This window comes from Brachyistius frenatus, unplaced genomic scaffold (genome assembly GCF_029030835.1).
Source record: "Brachyistius frenatus isolate BFR_SWC_R1_liver_20210118 unplaced genomic scaffold, ASM2903083v1 Contig_187, whole genome shotgun sequence".
Taxonomy (NCBI): domain Eukaryota; kingdom Metazoa; phylum Chordata; class Actinopteri; family Embiotocidae; genus Brachyistius; species Brachyistius frenatus.
This window is the reverse complement of record NW_027210786.1, coordinates 429,651-447,235: the sequence shown is the minus strand read 5'-3', so window position 1 is coordinate 447,235 and position 17,585 is coordinate 429,651. Positions and strand designations below refer to the sequence as shown.

Below are 17,585 nucleotides of genomic sequence, written 5' to 3'. Positions count from 1 at the left end.
GTTGTCATGATCAAAATTCAAGCCGTTTGTCCAAAATGCAAATCCAATTCACTAACCGCAGGGTGACGCAAGACTCTTCCTCTCCTGCCAAATCAGGGCTGTTATTATATTTGATTAACAATCAATGTAATTATAGGTGTTTCATAATTCATCTGGTCTATTAAAAATAGTGACACATGCCCATCAGAATTTAACCCAAGTAGTGCTGGGTAGTGTTTTCACCTAAACGCCAACAAACCACACAATGATTGATGTTGATATTTAACCAGTGTAAGGTTTACTACGTTCGTGTTTAAGCATGCTGATATTTGCTAGTTCGGAAAAAAACACAACAGAAAGTAGCTGACAGGCTAGCTGATAGGAATGCCAGTAAGTTTTTTTTATGTATTTACTCATAAATCAAACGGATAAGTGAAACTTTGACCCCGTCGATGGTGCAGGATGAAAAGTCAGTGGATCACCAATTGGCTTCATTTTTTCATCACCACGGACGGATACCTGTAAAGACACCGACAATCTCCTCAAATCAAAAGAACTGTAAAAAAAAAAAAAAAAAAAAAAAAGTGTAACTTTGGTCTACCTGTATTTCCGTCATCATTTATTCAGTGATGTCAGTTTCTGTCACACTTGTTTTATAGTTTTTGCTCTTAGCGTGTTGAACACAACGTGCTTTGCCTTCACACTTTTGAAGATGCACTGGAAGTGATACCGAAGCCAATGAGCTGAGCTACACACAACATTAGACCGTGTTATTATTCACCTTTGAAGCTCATTTTATTTGACGTCAAAAGAGAGAAAAATACCGTGAATAATATTACAATGAGCTGAAGGGGGTCATCATTTATGAATACACATTTTAATATCCTACAAACACAGTAAGAAGCAAAGCGGTCAGAAATAATAGGCATCCAAATATGGATTGTTTCCAACATCACACCACTTTTGGAGGAACAGTGTTTTTCATTATCGAACTCTATGCTTTGCAGTCACGTTAAAACCATATATGACCGATTAAACGAGAGACAAGACAAGACAAGATTACCGACCTTGGCGGAAGTTTTCTTTGAATCAGCATGTTCGTGGAGATCCTGTGGGAGGTGGTGCACTGCTCTCATCCTGATTGTTATAACTCAAAAGAGTTCATGAAGGGGCAGCGGCACACTGATGAAATCAATGGCTGTCTTTGAAGAACAGCTTGGTTTTTAACAATTCATTTTTCTTACAGTGAACACAGAATTATAATCTGAAAATGTAAATTATTTGACCATGTTTGAAGATGTGTGCTGTTTCTGCTTCATGTTGCTTCAGGTATCCACGGATGTAGTATCAAAAATACGTTCACAGAATACATTTTAGATATAGATTGCTAATAAACGATTTCATTTGCAGGGAACTGGTCAAAGAAAGAATATTGGGTGAACTGGAAACCCTGCCATGCCTGAGCCTGGGTTCCTGCCAGCGTGATGTGCTCCACTGAATCCAGATTAATTTTATTTCCTGGATTGTATCTGCTGGCTGCTTTTAAAGCAGAACTTTAGGAAATAATTAAAAAGCAAGCAGACAATAATTTGCGAATGATTCAGCCTCTTCAGTCAAGCCAACTCACAGTCGTATAGCTTCCTCTTAATAGCTTCTTCTTAATTTCCTGTGTTGTTTAGTTTAAGGAGGGAGAATCAGAGGAGGGAAGCTGGAGTGTGGAAGTAATTCTGGGTTTAATATCCCATCTTAAAAACCCTAAAATGCTTTATTGGCTGGCAGATTAAGATGGCAATTACGCTCCATAAATTGCAGTATAATTGAGGCCCTACAGTGTTTTGCTGTGCTGTCAACCAGAAGAGAGTACTGGAGCATTTACTGGAGGAGTGCAACACTAAACCTTTCTCTCAGCAATGAAAAATATTCCTGGTTCAAGACTTTTCTTCTGTCCTTCTTTTGCAGTGTATGCGAGCTGCAAGTCATCTTGGCTGAGTATAAAAACTGTAAAGACAGTAAATCAGCCAGTCTGGCTGCATTTAAAGTTGAAAAAAAAAAAAAATTACCCACGAGCACCACTAAATCTTCCTAATTAACACTTCTTATCCTATTTAAACAACAAGTGAAAACATCAGTTCATGGATTTACAGAGGCTTTTGTTCCAAACCACTGGTCAAATGGTAGCAGACTATTCCTAAAGATGGCCGGGAGCAGTAAGTTCCTGGAGAGTTGTTACCGCAGCGAGCAAAAACATGATTAAACAGAAATATGTTAACGAGCTAACCAGCTGCTGGATGTTATTATTACATATTTACCGTGAATGGTATTCAATGTCTGAGGTCCGCATGAAAGGAAATGGGAATATTTCCCAAAATGTCAAACTGTTCTTTTAATATTTAATTTTTAAAAGCTTTAAATCATGCTTTTACAGCATTGAACGAGTGCCAATGCATTTTATCTTCCAGCAATGGACCAGGTTCCAGCACATGTTCATACATCATCCAATGCAGTCATCACAGAGGGGAATATAAAGCAGTGATAGCCCTGTTGGGCTGGTCTGTTATGGCAGCAGCTGGATCTAAAAAACAACATCATAAGAGCTCAGTTTAGAAGCTGCAAGAAAACAAAGACTGATTCATTGGAAATGATGAAATTTTACGGATTGGACATTTTTATGATCAAGTCGAAGTGTAGTTTCCCTCAAGATAACTTAATTTTGAACTTAAGTGGTGCTGTTCACGGATTCCTCGCTTCGTCCCCACAAAATGAGACCAAACTCCGACCAGATGTGGAGTGAACCGTGTGACCAGGATTAGTACCCATAGGAGGTGCCATTGTCGGTCACCGTCTAATCACATAGCATCAAATTTCACCGCTAACAAGAATCAAGAGCGGCCGATAAATTCAATGGACTTTTTGTCAAAACACGATCCTTTAAAAACAAATCAGGTCAGTGAAGATTATCGAGACGAAGAAAGGAAGAAATGAGCAGCATGACATCAAGTTCTTACACGTTAAGTGAAAATCTGGTGTGTCCGATTAATATTATTGGTGATAAGAATTTGTTATCTCCCAGGAAGATGAAGGAGTTTGATGTTCAGCTCCAGAAATCCTGCTCACGCTCACAAAGACAGACCTGATCCATGCTGCAGCTCTATGACTCATGTCATCTCAAAATAAGCTTGATGTGCCACTAAAATGTGGTCGATGTCTGTTTGAACCGTATGTTCTCAGTTTAGGAACAGTGTTGTTTTTTTACAGCCAGAAGTAAAATAAAAATGAAGCTTGTTGGATGTTTTTTTTTTTTTTTTTCCTTTAAATCGATCATTAGTAGGAAATTTGGACTCAAAAGCACTCTGAAGCAAATTTGTGATGTTTGGTTATAAAAATGAATCTGATTTGACCTGTTTTTTTTACCTTTAAAAATTCTTCCCTCCAAAAACTTTTTTTTTTTTTTTAAATGGATCATTCAAAGTTCAGCTGAACTCAAACAGGTATAATTTATTGGCCTCAAACTGTTTTATTAGTTTTCCTTAGTCCTGTTATTTCCAATGTATTGGCACAGTATGCAAACAAAGCATCCTGTTGCAATTCCACCTCATTTATAGCCTATTGGCGGGGATTCATACACAAATTTATGTTTTACGAGGTTATTCAGGGCCATGCTAGTCCTCCTGCTTTGTCTGTGCAAGAGTCTGTACCTCTGAACAAGGTGCTGTAAGGGCATTATGTGCAATTCAACTTATTTCATCATGTGTATTTCTCGTTGCCATGCAACAGGATAAGATAACAAAGATACGAGCCACCACCTCCAGAAGTAGAAGATAACATGTTGTTTTCCCATAGATCTGGTCCTGAGACTTCATGCAACCAATCACATGTCCAGCATGAGTAAGATATATGTATAGGAGGGAGAGATGTCGGTTATATGAGTGGATATATGTACTTTACAATAAGTTCTGAGAAAACCCACGTGGTTGCTCGTGGCTCGATGCGTCTTTATCAGTTTTGGAGAGTGACGTTCAGCCTCTTGGAAAAGCAAATGTCACTCAAAACACCTCTCCAGGCTCATATCTGGCTCATAACTGGCTCATAACTGGCTCATATCTGGCTCATAACTGGCTCATATCTGGCTCATATCTGGCCCATAACTGGCTCATATCTGGCTCATATCTGACCCGTATCTGGCTCATATCTGGCTCATATCTGGCTCATATCTTAATGGAAAAGAATTCTCTGACTCCAGCTTCTTAAATGTGAATATTTTCTGATTCCTTTAATCATCCATAATAATAAATTGAACATATTTCGGTTGAGGTCTGTTGTTCGGGACAAAACAGGACTTTATCGGCCGCACTTTGGGAAACAATAGTCAACTTCACCACTTTCTGACATTTTAAAAATTAAACAGCTGATCGATTTTTCAAGAAAATTATCAACAGATCAAGCGACAATTAAAATAGTAGTTATTCCCTGATTTACAACACTGTCAGTAAAAAGTTTTAGAGATGGGGTTCGTATTGCTTAACATATGAAACACAGATTTATATTATTGTATAACAGAATTATTACGTTCAGACAATTTTGCGTGCAGAAATTTAGCAAAACTGGATTTTCAAGATTTTCTTGTGAACGTATTTTATCACAGAAGTAAAACAAAAACTCACCTCCTCCAGTTACACATAAAAAGGTAAGAAGTGGGTAGATTTAACTTCTCAGTTGTTGATGTTGTGGAGTTGATTGTGATTGATTCCCACAACATAATTAACCTCGAACATGTTGAGGAAACACACGGGGCCCTCGGGCATTTTCCACATCGGATTTAACCGTGGCAGCAGTTTCAGCGGAAAAATAATGGAGCCTTTGTCAGAAAAGGACTTTCATGATAGAGTTATTGATCAACAACAATGAGATGGAACATTGCACTGTTTATCTGAATTGTTCCAAGAGACCCACATTAACTCGTTTGCTGCTTTTTAAACCCCATTTTTGTGTCCGTCAGTCAAACTCATATGTGAAGTAATGTTTAAGGGATATAATAGAAAACCAAAAGGTTCCTTGTTATCATCATCATCATCATCATCATCATCATCATCATCATCATCATCATCATCATGTGATTCATGTTTTATTCACACACAAAAAAAGCGACCATTTCAGGCACTTCTTAAGTAGGACGTAGGTCTTCCCTCTCAGATGCCAAGAACTGTCCTGGGCTGTTTTTCAAACATGAGAAACACGCAGTAATTTGGGAGTCGCATGGAGCAACGAGAGGGCTGTCGGATCGGTGCCACGCTACATCTGCACTTCATTTTTTTTTTTTTTAGCACTTCTATTTAACCTTTGGCTGTCACTAAACAGACTTTCGGAGCATTTCCAGTGACAATACCAGATTCTGTAAAATGATCTGAGCTGGCTAAAATAAGTGCTAAAAACTGAGTCCACTTCAGGCTTGGTTTCCTTTAAGACTACAGACATTTTTTTTTTTTTTTTACACCCATGTTGTCTCTTGGTCCTCCTGATTTGACCTGAAGAGTTTGAAATGAATCTCTCACCGTGTCTTCCACTGCTGACTCGCACCATCTTTCTTTTTCACCTCTTCTAACAGTCTCGTACTGTCCCTCCTCTGCTGACTTTATTTCAGTCTCCTTTGTCATCGCTGCCGTCCTGCAGTCCCAAGACACTCCCCAAACGCTTCGCCCTGATGGGAGGCAGCTGCTCGTAGGTCTCGAAGCCGAGCTGCAAGTGCTGTTGAGGGACACGGAAGAGCAGCAAGTGGTTCCTCAACACCTGGAAATGAGATGATGAGAGTCATTGCACGAAATGTAGTTATTCAGATACTTTGTTGTCTCTCAAAAAGGTTTTATAAAAAAGAAAAAAAAAAGAGGAAACCGTAGAGCTTTCCTTTAATATGGATTTATCTGTTTTTCTTTCCTGGAGACAGATTGCACAGATGGTCATTTGAGGTTTGTTTCATAACTGAAACCAAAACTGAAATTTAAATATTGCAAATAAAACTATGGCTCGGTACTTTGGCAGTTATTTCTTCAAAAACTGGGCACATTAACTGCAGTATCTCGAATATTGCAGAGGTTGCTTGAATTTGCATTTATTATCACAAGTTTATGATTTCCTGGAGAGACTGGTTCATCAGTAATGTGGAAGACATCCCCAGAAACAGGAGAGGCCAGAGGAAGGGTGGGTCATCAACAACACCCCCCCCCCCCCCCCCCCGCAGCATTGAAAGATCAGCGAGCGAGAGGGAGGGAGAAGGGGGGAGAGGGAGGGGCAGGGGGAGGGGGAAGGAGGGAGATGGAAACAGGCAGCGCATGTAAAAAGCAGAGGAGTACCTCATCCGTCAGGTAGTAGATTTTCCTCAACATACTGTGTCGAGCCGTTTCTACCTCCTGGGAAAGGAAAAGGGGATTAAAGATCAAAGCTCTGCTCATGTGTAGTACTGACGCAGTGTTTCACCTGCATATAAGAACAGCTTCAATGCCTTTGTCAGCTGAGTTAATAACTTTAAATTGGCGAAAGAGTTTCTTATTCTCAGATGTCGATCCCAAAACCTTCACAGATGCATACCATGACTTTATAAAGGTTCCGAAGGCTGCTCTATCAACAGTTACTCAAAAACACGAGGCCTGATTTTATAAACTCATAAAATCTTTAAGACTTTGCGTCCAAAGAGCTCATATTTGATGCAGAAAATGTGCATAAATCCCCATAAAAATCACAGAGGACTTCCCACAAATCCAGCCTCCCAGTCAGTGCAGCTGCTGCACCCTCTGGATTTGGTCCATCGTTACACATTTCACTTTCACTATGGCTGAATAAAAATACCACAAAGCATAATCTTCAACAGATAACCAGAACAATCATCCAACGAAGATTTTTTTTTTCCCCTCAAAAATATAGAACACACTCAGCTATGTTGTACCTGTGCTGCAGCATCCTGAGAGAAGATGAAGGAGTTAACGTGAGACAAGGCGACAAGATATAAGACGGGACACCAAGACGACTTCAGAGTCGCCTTCACCAAAGAGCGGAAGTAGAGACGGAGGAGAGGGAGGGAGTCTTCAGGTGGGGAGGTGAACCGTTCGATAGGGATGGACAGCTTCACATGGAAAGAGGGACAATAAAAAAGACTCATGTTAGGAGCCAGATATTGATTGTATTCAACAGATAACTTCACACTTAAATTAAAAGCACCATCTTCAGTACCTGCTGCAGAGTGACCCCCAGGGACCTCAGCATCCCCACATGTTCTCCGAACACTGCCAGCCTCATGGTGACGCTGTACCTCCTCTGCAGGGGCAGGAGGACCCAGCAGCCAAACAACCGGTCTCCGAAAGATACGGCTTCATACTGGGCCAAGAGGGCTGAATACAGGTCCTGGAAGGAGGCTAGACCTGGAGGAGGCACGTTCAGGTCCAGAGAGTCCAGCCTGGAGCCCCTGGAAATGGAGACCGGTCATTTATCGGGATCCTCGCCGCCTGTTTGAGCTTCTCAGTTGATATTTATATAGAAGGGCAAGAGGATTCAATATTTTACAAGTTATACCAGACCTGGTCAGCAGTCTGAACAGACCCCAGGTCAGCTTCTGAACAGGTCTCTCCAGGAACAGGTCACTGGAAGACAGGAAGACACAGGACAGGCGGGCGAGCTTGGCGACCAGAGGGATCACCTACAGGGCGACAACGTACAGAAAGAAATGTCATTTTACCCGACAGGGAATGTCATTGCATCAGAGGACCAATACTGTTGACACATGGTGCCAAAATACTTTGTTTTTGTTAGATTAAGGTGTGTCTACCGAGTTTCGTTCATGTCGGGGAGAGCAGCCTTGAGAACTCATTTTAGGGGGCGCCAGCGAGCCTTTTTAAACGTACAGTCGTTCAGATAGAGATCTGTTGCATTATAGTATAGACTGGTGCCCAGTAAAGGCAAAATAGTAAAGATCATAGCGTTATTATATAATTATCAAATTAATCAATTAATGGTTTCAGCTTTAACTGTTATTGTGCTTCACTTTGTTGATGAAATCTACTATCAGTTAAACTTCTTTAAGAGAGTTTGTCGAGGTTCTAAAGGGAGGAAATCTGGTGTGTCAGATTAATATTATTGGTGATAAGAATTTGTTATCTCCCAGGAAGATGAAGGAGTTTGATGTTCAGCTCCAGAAATCCTGCTCACGCTCACAAAGACAGACCTGATCCATGCTGCAGCTCTATGACTCATGTCATCTCAAAATAAGCTTGATGTGCCACTAAAATGTGGTCGATGTCTGTTTGAACCGTATGTTCTCAGTTTAGGAACAATGTTGTTTTTTTACAGCCAGAAGTAAAATAAAAATGAAGCTTGTTGGATGGTTGTGTGTGTTTTGTTTTTTTAAAATCGATCATTAGTAGGAAATTTGGACTCAAAAGCACTCTGAAGCAAATTTGTGATGTTTGGTTATAAAAATGAATCTGACTTGACCTGTTTTTTGTTTTTTTTACCTTTAAAGATTCTTCCCTCCAAACCTCCAGCAGCAGCAGCCACTGCAGACAGTGGGTCACTGCCTGCAGCGCCCCCTGTGGAAGCTCCTCCACGGCCAGCCCTCCGCCATCGGACACCCCCGTTCGCTCGTACAGGCTGACGAGCGGGAGGAAAGGCCAGTCAGATGGCAGGGTGGGGCCGGTGAGCTCCGGGAGGAGGTGGGAGTTGATCCACGGGCCGCGGCCAAGGAGAGCATCTCGCGACGCCAGCACCGACGACTCCAGGTGGGCCAGGTGAGTGAGGAAGCAGCCTCGTATGGACGGCAGCTGGATGCAGGCCTCTCTCAGGAGAGCGCCGACAGTCTGGAGAGAGGTGTGATCTGGGGTTTCCTCGTGAAGCTTCAGCTCCCCGAGCTCTACAGCTTCAGGTCCTCCGCTGTGTCCCTCTCTGGAAGCCAAACAAAGAGACATAAACAGACTGATGATTTAATAAAAGGGTAAAGAGCATCATCAGTTTCGGAGGAAACGGGATAATTTATTAATTTGATCCAATTCCAAAGAAATGCCCTTTGGAATATAATGTAATTTATTAAATTAAATTATATGTAGTGAACAAAACATGAAGTCAGAATAAGATTTTAGTCCTTCTGGCTGATTGTTCAGTGATTTAATGTCACTTAATCCCAGATTAAACTCAGTAAAATAAAAGTAAACTTACGATATGAAGTCCTTGCTGAAGATAATGGTGGAGAGCAGTTCGTGTGCCAGGTACTCACTGCCGGGCAACAACCAGGGCAGAAGAACTAGCGCCACCAGGTGGTAAAGGGAGGCATGTTTTGCCACTTGTGGCTCAATGGGAACCTGCGAAAAGTAAAAAAAAAGAGAACAAAGTTTCAACAAAAAAAATGGTTTGGTGAAAAACTGCTTTATTACAGAAATCAATAAATAACAGTTCATCACAGATGAAACCTGATATTGTAAACGAACTGTCCAAAAACCTGCAAAGACAAAGTTCATGCCGACCTGCACCGACTGACACTTTCTTCATGCAGGACCTATATGATTAAACTAGCTTGAATAAAACTATAAACTAAAGTAACGGACATGTAACCTGACATTACTGGGAGGAGGGGGATTCTTCAAGTTTGATTTAGGACAAAAACTTCCACAATCTGAAAGAATAAAGGTAAAATTATGTTTCTGCTAAAGTGTTGTGGGTTTAAATCAGGTTGGAACGTACCAGTCTGTGCGACAGCTGAAGCAGCAGGTAGATGAGGTGGTGTTCATGACGGAGAAGCCAAGCCCTGGTGTGAGACAGGTTGGGTGTAGCCTGACTGCAGCTACGCAGGTAACCAATCACAGGCTCTGACAGGAGGAGGCCGCTGAACTAGCGAGTGGGACAGAGGATCAGACAGTTAAAAATGTTGCTATATTATATGTTTTTCTTTTTTATGTGCAGCCATAGGTGGCAGCAAAACGTAACTCGACTCAATCATCAGCTGCCGTGCGTCTCCAAATGTCAAGAGGATGCAGGTTTGAATTCCAACCAGACGCAACACATTTTACTGATTAGTGAACAGTAAAATCACCTCATAAAAAGGCAGGTGGCTGCCTAGCCATCTCCCAGCACATTGTATAAAATACTCTGAGGTACTTTCCAAATCTGACTCATATTTTCAAGTTTACAAGAAGACCGACCTTCCTGCTGAGACCTTTATGGATCCCTGTGATCGTTTCCAAGAGGAGCGCCAGTCCCGTCAGAAGAGGGAAGGGGGAGCTGGGAACAACCGGCCCAGGACGATCCCTCCATCCTGGACAGGCCAAACCTGGGAGGTTGGGAGTGGTCTCTGGGCCCAGGTGACGAGGCTGGACATTACACACTACTGAGGAGGACCTGGTATTAAAAAAAAATAACAACAACAAAATCTCTCAGACTGTGCTGTTAAAGGTGCAGCTCGTAAAAGGACCCAAAAAAAGGACAGCTGCCATCTGCTTTCATTTTGTAGACATTAATCTGATCAAAGAGAAGAACAGTCATCAGACTGGCTCAGACGTACTTGAGATTCTTAATGAGGCCTTGTACAACACTGTGAGACATCAGAGGAAGGAGAACCTCTGATGTCAGCAGCTCCAGTTCTTCGAGAGTCTCCATTGGCCTGAAACAGCTCTGCAGGATCACATTACATTAACATCGATGACGTACAGCCGGAGATAGTGAGTTCCTCCGATATTTCACAACAAAAAGTGGGGCTTCGCGGTGAATCTGACGCATACGGTGATCTGCACATGCACAGGTGAGAAGAACGAGGCAGGGGTAGTACCTGTCTGGAGAGCTGATAGTAGTAACCCTCCAGGTAGACCAGGTAAGCTGGTATCAGAGCGAGGCCGCTGTCTTTCTGTAGCGGAATATCAAGGCTCTGGACAAAGCCCTTCAAATGACCCAACAAGGATGCCTGCAAGCCCGTGACATGACCCCAGGACACTGGAGGAGGTGGGGGGCACTCCTCTCCCTGAGAGCTGCAGTAAAAACAGACAGAAACATGCCGACACAGAGGATTCAACCAACAGTGTTTGTTTCCTTCGGCCAAACATGACACGCTTCCAGTCTTCCGGAGCAGAATGGTTCAGTGAGCGGTGCACTTGAGTGTTTCATGTGTACCTGAGCATCCCAGCCTGTAGCTCCCGATGGCACCCGGCAGTGTGTGTGACTTGTGTGAGCAGAGAAAGCAGCGCCAGAAGCCGGTGGAGCTGCAGCGGCAGCAGAGGATCTGAGGGCGGCAGAACTGTGTGGACGCCCTGCAAGGCCTTCACTAAGGCAGGATACAAGTCTCTGGGGGGAAAAAAAAACGCCACAGCAATCAAAAGCCTGTTTTAAACAGAGATCCCACAATACTGCCAATAAAGACAACCCTTCATTACATTTTCTAACTCTGAAGCAAACAAAGCCGGCGTAAAGCTGCCATCTGGAGGCGTGACGCAACACAACAGCATCAGCGTCTCGTCTTACTTACTTGCTCCTTGTTTCACCATACTGTACATAAATCTTTTCATTATAAGGTATTTTAACGTATATTGTCTCACTTTTTTAAAAACATGCTTTCGGTCTGTTTAACTAGCTGGCCCCTAATATTACAACTTCACGAAATGATGGTAAATTCGGCTGAGGAATCTTTCTACCCGCAGCAGTCAAACGTTGCCGCGGGTTAACTTACATGTACAGTTTGCAGGCCTGTCCGTAGCCGGCTGCTGCCGCCCACAGCCTGTAGGCCTCGGTGGTGATCCTCAGGGCCTCGGGCGGCTCCAGCAGCAGCTCACTGGGCTCAGCACTCAGGAGACAAGACAAACGCTCCCTCACACCCAAAGAGTTTAACTGGGGAGGAGAGGAAGAGAAGAAGATGCGCATTAAAACATGCACAGTAGTGATTTTCAACAGAGGACACAGATATGAAGTACTTTTGTGTTAAATGTGGGATCACTCAACTCTTTTGTGTTTTATAGACTACAAACAGTTTACAATATAAATCATGAATATAAATTAAGATCCAGGGACTTATGGTATGCACAAATACCATCCACACACACCACAGTAGACTTATATATGCTTATCTAAAACAATTATAAAATAAAAAGATAACGATAATCTCTGAAAGCTGAATCTGTAACATTACCAAAAGATTGTAATTATTACCAGTCTGGCACAGGCGTGTCTGCCAGAGGAGGCCAGAACTCTTAAGAGCTTCATTGCGTTGGCCAACGGGAGTCCATAAACAGACTGAGGATGGCGTGAAGATGTCCAGGAAGTAGGAAGGAACTCGGACATCACCGTCTCCATCAGGCGAGGACAATCCAACACCTGAGAGTGAAATACAGAAAACGGTGAAATAGCGATTCGGCGATTGAGTGTTTTTATACATTTGTCACTTCAGCTGTTTACCTGTGTGGCAGACGAGGACGAGTGTCTCGCGATACGAGTCAGGATCTCCAGGACGTCCTGAACTGCCCGAGCTGACGGTCGGACTACCTCGAGGATGTAGCGTAGCCTTGGGAGCAGCTTCATCTTCAACAGACCCTGAAACACACACAACGAGAAGAATCTGTAGAAGTCGGAGACAACGAATATGATGTGACGATGAATTCCGCCTGTTTACCTTGACAACATCCTGCCTGGCCACATCGTGATCACTCTTCCTCTCTTCCTTCTCCTTCGCCATCTCCCTCAAACTTTCATCCAGCCCTTCGTCCTCCTCGTCCTCGTCCTCTTGAGCAGACGGCAGAAGGGGGAAGGCGGACAGGCCGCGAAACCAGGAGAAGGTGCAGTCCAGACACTCCTGGGAGGGGAAGCAAATCCAGGGAGAGGCTTAGAGACTCGACACTGTGATTCATCTTCAAATGAAGTGGTTTATTGTCAACGATGGGTCATCACCGTGTCGTTTACGTACTGCACCTCCGAGAAACACTTTGAAATAAGGATTTTGGAGATACGGCTCTTTTCTTCTTTCTTTGCAATAATCTTAATGAAGTTGTGCATTTTTGTATGAAATCTACTCGTTTTGTTTTTCTTTGCAGCTGCGCAGCAACAGGTTCTCAATTAAGGCAGAAAAAAAGGGCCGACATTGAACTCTTGGAACTATTATGGAATCGCACGTGGATGTAACACTCGGGTGATCTTACCTCATCTTCTGCACACACAAGGAGTGCTCTGAGTGCCTGCACGGTCGCAGACATCACTCCCTCCACGCCGTCGTCCAGCGCGAAGCGGAGCAGAAACAGCAGTCCGGCGTCGAGCAGCGTAGACGTCACGCTGCCTTTCAGACCAGAGAGGAACTCTCCAGCACGAGCCTGCAAAACAACACACCCGAGCACTGACTACAGGCACGCTTTTCTGGAAATACGTGTGGGGACACCGTGTCCCTGTGAGTTCACGTACCTTCGAGAGGATGTTGGCGAGCGTGCCGAGAGCCAGACTCCTCTGCTGGATGATCTGACTCCGAGACAGCAGGAAGAGTTCCTGCAGGGAATAACCTGCACGCTGGGGACGAATCATCAGTGTCAAGAGTGCCTGCACGGTCGCAGACATCACTCCCTCCACGCCGTCGTCCAGCGCGAAGCGGAGCAGAAACAGCAGTCCGGCGTCGAACCCAAAATTAGGTTTTTAGTCTCACGACGCCGCTTTAAAAAACATGGCACGACATTCTCTCCACGTTTAGGTGGATATTTGAGACGAGTGCAGGTTATGTTCAAACCACAAACATACTTACTTGCTGCTTTCACATTACTTCAACGTTCGTTTTATTCACAAAACCAGATGTGAGCAAAAACTAAAGCAGAAACTAAAGGGGCCGTGATGGGAGCAATTGCCACAATAATGGCACTAAAAATAATAAATAATCTGAGAACCTGACTTTGTATTTAGATGGTTTTACCAAAATCAATAAAGAACATACCGGTGGGTGTTACATCAATTGTGTTACAGTCTCACACTCGTTCAAGACTTAAAGGGAGAACAAATATTTTTTGTTTTGTGGCTCAGTGTGGACTGACTGACCTCGGGCTCCTCTCCGTGGTGGTGCAGGCCTAAGTGGGTCGGCAGGTCCTCAGTGGGTGGAACTAAAGTCCCCGCAAAGTCAAAACGAGCCTGCATGGCCTATCAGGACACACACAAAAACACACAATGGGTTGACTGAGAAAAAACACTTTTCTACAAAAAAAAACAACCACCAACAACATTAAAAAAAATACCCATCATCTGTTACTTGGGATAAAAATCGAGGAAAAACGAATTAAAAAGTACCAGATGCGCTCTGAAATCCACGCTTACCTTCTTGGTTCCTTTTCTTCTGGGTGCAGGCAAGTCTCTCATCCACTCCAGCTTCTCCGGCTCCAGCTTGTCCATGTGGACCCACTCCTTCTGAGGCTTCACTGGCAGATCCTCCTCTGGATTCACACACACACACAGTGGAGAAAAAAAGTATCTTCAGCAACAACGTAGGATTGTTTACACCACCTAATTATTTGTTGTAGTTAAATGACGACTCCACACACAGCTGCATGTGCTGCAAAGGTTTAAGATGATTTTTAAGAAGCAGAAGCGTTTATCCACAACTCAAAACAAGGATATCCTCTCGTCTCGACAAATCAAGGTGCACAATGACACATACAGCATTATTCATTTGGGAGTTTTTTTTGTAAATTGAAATGATATAAATAATCTGCAAGACTTGTCTTTGTGTGATCAATTAACAACACATTCATTAAGACTTGGGAGTATTCTCACAGGAGGAGGAGAGCAGAGAGAGAAATGAGATGGAGACAGACGGGAGGACAGATGAAGGCGGGAACAAAGGGACAGACAGGCGTGACAGTCTCCCTGAAAGACTCGACAAACTCGGTCTCATTTTGTACTTTTCAGAACTCTTCCCGAAAATGTCCCACTGATGGGACGGTCTCAGCTTTAAAGCCTCTATCTCTATCTCTTTCTATCTGTGGCGTCAGCAGCAGAGGAGGAGTGATAAGAGCATTTATTTGGAACAAATCATACCTTTCACAGCAGGTGGTGGTGGTCCCTCCTCCTCCTCCTCCTCCTCCTCTCCTTCCATCTCCACTTCTTGGGGTTTCTGAAACAACATAGCAGCACTGGAGGAGTCTCTGCTCACATTTTGAGGAGGAGGATGTTCCTCGCTGCTTTTGGATGCGGAGGCAGATGACAGGACACTCTGGGCTTTCCGAGATCTAACAAACTCCACCAGTCTAGGATCTGGAAGCAGATTTCAGCGGTTTGGATACAAACTTAAAACAGATCGTGTCATCATTTCAAGGTGCAGTAAATTAAATCAACTATCTTGTGGGCATCCATGCTTACCGAGCTGAGAAAAGAGTTTCTTCTGCTCCTCCAGTATCTCAGACTGGGACATTGCTTGGAGCTTGGCCTGGTTCTCCTTGTGGATCCTCATGGTCTCTCCTGAGCCATTTGGGCCCCGGAGCCCCTGACCGGACACCAACATGGGACCTGAGGCTCCAGCTGAAAGGAGAATGGCAGAGTGGCGAAGAAGACGGGAGACGATGAGGCGAAAATATTAGCAGGTGTTAAATGACTTTGTTCCAAATAATCAGGACACAATTCACATGATCCTCAGATTTAAAAAAAAAAACCACATCAGCTGTTATTTGTAATGCGGCCTACTTACGACCACCTGCAGCATCGCACTGATCTGTATCCATGCCGGTCTCTGCAGGGAGGTTCTGCTCTCCGAGTTCAGGAGTGCGAGCATCTTCGGGTGAACCGTGTAACGGCGTCTTGCCCTCCTTCAGTCTCTGAGCAGCAATCTGACGAGCAAAGATGCTCCTCTTTCCTCCAACTGATGACAGCGGTACCTGCAGCCAAGGAGAAAATAACCTGGATCATTTTAAGCAACGTAAATTACTGCAACAATATGAACAGTTATGGAAAAATACCAAAAGTAGGAGCTTTTTGAAAATATTTCAGTCATGTCTGTTTACGTATAAAGATTAACAGATCTAATTAAACATCCACAGTTCATTGCAATAATAAAATATGCCTTGTTTATAAGAAGACTTGATTTTACCTGACTGCTGGTTTCTGAGCGGTGCAGGACTTTGGGAAAAGCCAAGCCTGTAAATACTGGTAGAGATATTGGAGAAGAGCTGATGTCTCTCTCCTGAGAGCAAAGAACAGAGTTAAATCAACTTTATGTCAAACCAAACAAGACACTTTTGGAGAGCAAAGTTTGAGCTGCGACGCGCTGCATCTGTGGACTGGTCAAGTTTCAAGAGAAGAAGCTATGAGCTTTATTTGATTTTTACACTTACAACGATCCTGGAGAGGACAGCGCTGATGTGAGTGTCGTGTCTGTCCAGCTTTGCCTCGGGATCGTCATCCTCAAAGGTCACACGACTGGCTTTGAAGCGAGACTTCTTTGGAGGGGCTGGTGTCAAAGAGGGGAGTTGGTCCGGAAGATCTAAATTCAACCAAGTAGAGTAACTGAGTAACATACGGTCCACACAGCGGTTAGATGTTACACACGTCTTTAAATCGTTAAGAGTCTTTTCGGCGTCCATAAGAAAACAAGTTGTCAGTAAGTAAATGTAATCAGAGGCTCGTCTTTAACCTTCGATGGTGACCACATCCCGACGGCTTTCTCCGTTCTCCCCACTGTGGCCCTCTTCCTCTCCAGCCTCTCCTCTCCTCTTGTCAGGACGGCGGACCACGTTGGCGGCAGACGGAGCACCAGAGGTCAAAAAACTCCTCTGCTCTCTCAGGAGGTCGGCCTCCGAGTCAGTTGGTTTGGGACGCCGCAACATCCCTCTAAAGGACGCAAAAGACAAGAGTTAAATTTGTTGGCCTGGATCTTAATCTTTTCACATTTTAAATCACATCTCCAACAACCAACCAAAACTGTCTAAAGTCAAACTACACGATGGAGAAACAGACCATGAAACAAGACCGTCTCTACTGGAGTGAAAGGTGAAGGTGGTGTTTCAGGGGGCCCAAAGCTGCTGGGTGCTCACAACCATCTCTATGTTACGGCCCTGCTGACAAATGACGGATGACTACTTTAACCGAAACTCATTCAAATTGTCAAACTGGTTCATTACAATGCGTTTTTGCTGTTATAATCTGACAAATTAAGAGACCATCGTAAATTTCAGGATATACTTTTGAATTCAACATAATCTCACATCCGCCACTATTTAAAGGGTAAACTTGGTTAGTGCGGCTAACGTCCACTGCTAACTAATATAATGCAAGAGTGTAAGAAAGAACAGAAAGCGACAAACCTCAACTATTTAACATATAACCTCCACACCTTGCTGGATGAGGCTTTTACGTTTTCACGTGCATTTTAAGTTTACATGCGACACGCGCCGCAGATGAATGTGACGCACTGTTTACGTAAAATGAACGTTAGCTTGAAAGCTTTAGTTATATTCGCTAGAATATATAATTATTCAAAACATTACCAGACGGTGTTATTTATTAAAGTCTGTTTGTGTCGTTTGAAATGTTTGGATAATTGCGCCAGCTAACCTTCAGTCGCGTGCTCTGGTTCCTGGACGAATTCGCACAACACTAAACAGTTCGCACGGACGGTTTTTGATGCGACACAACACAAC

General features: G+C 43.5%; 1 protein-coding gene across 3 annotated transcripts; it reads right to left on the bottom strand.

Moving 5' to 3' along the window:
* Window positions 1-418: 418 nt before the first annotated feature.
* On the bottom strand, window positions 419-17,553 carry rpap1 (RNA polymerase II associated protein 1). 3 transcript variants are annotated; one of them, XR_011311818.1, is made up of 28 exons: window positions 17,500-17,553; window positions 16,580-16,776; window positions 16,281-16,429; window positions 16,037-16,129; window positions 15,638-15,824; window positions 15,313-15,471; window positions 14,992-15,207; window positions 14,272-14,387; window positions 13,999-14,097; window positions 13,381-13,482; window positions 13,125-13,292; window positions 12,602-12,781; window positions 12,388-12,522; window positions 12,142-12,306; window positions 11,666-11,823; window positions 11,113-11,283; window positions 10,775-10,970; window positions 10,511-10,620; window positions 10,152-10,347; window positions 9,694-9,840; window positions 9,172-9,314; window positions 8,475-8,901; window positions 7,542-7,660; window positions 7,198-7,429; window positions 6,914-7,090; window positions 6,324-6,380; window positions 5,529-5,763; window positions 419-2,551 (listed from the first exon to the last, which is right to left on the bottom strand). XR_011311818.1 is itself a non-coding variant. In XM_069718157.1 (27 exons), exons 2-27 carry the CDS (start codon window positions 16,770-16,772, stop codon window positions 5,614-5,616), a joined length of 4,245 nt encoding a protein of 1,414 aa, XP_069574258.1. In that variant the 5' UTR covers window positions 16,773-16,776; window positions 17,500-17,553; the 3' UTR covers window positions 3,288-5,613. The 3 variants fall into 3 exon arrangements, 2 of the variants coding, with proteins under 2 accessions (XP_069574258.1, XP_069574259.1); XM_069718157.1 differs by lacking the exon at window positions 419-2,551 and having other exon boundaries at window positions 3,288-5,763; XM_069718158.1 differs by lacking the exons at window positions 419-2,551; window positions 17,500-17,553 and adding an exon at window positions 17,250-17,321 and having other exon boundaries at window positions 3,288-5,763.
* Window positions 17,554-17,585: the final 32 nt, after the last annotated feature.

Bases quoted from the DNA above. Each gene is read 5' to 3' on its own strand.
- rpap1 (XM_069718157.1), bottom strand. From the start codon at position 16,772: ATGTTGCGGCGTCCCAAACCAACTGACTCGGAGGCCGACCTCCTGAGA. The intron at 14,388-14,991 runs GTATGATTTGTT...GTGTGAATCCAG, and splicing joins ACCACCACCTGCTGTGAAAG to AGGAGGATCTGCCAGTGAAG. The intron at 11,824-12,141 runs GTAATAATTACA...TCTCCTCCCCAG, and splicing joins GACACGCCTGTGCCAGACTG to TTAAACTCTTTGGGTGTGAG.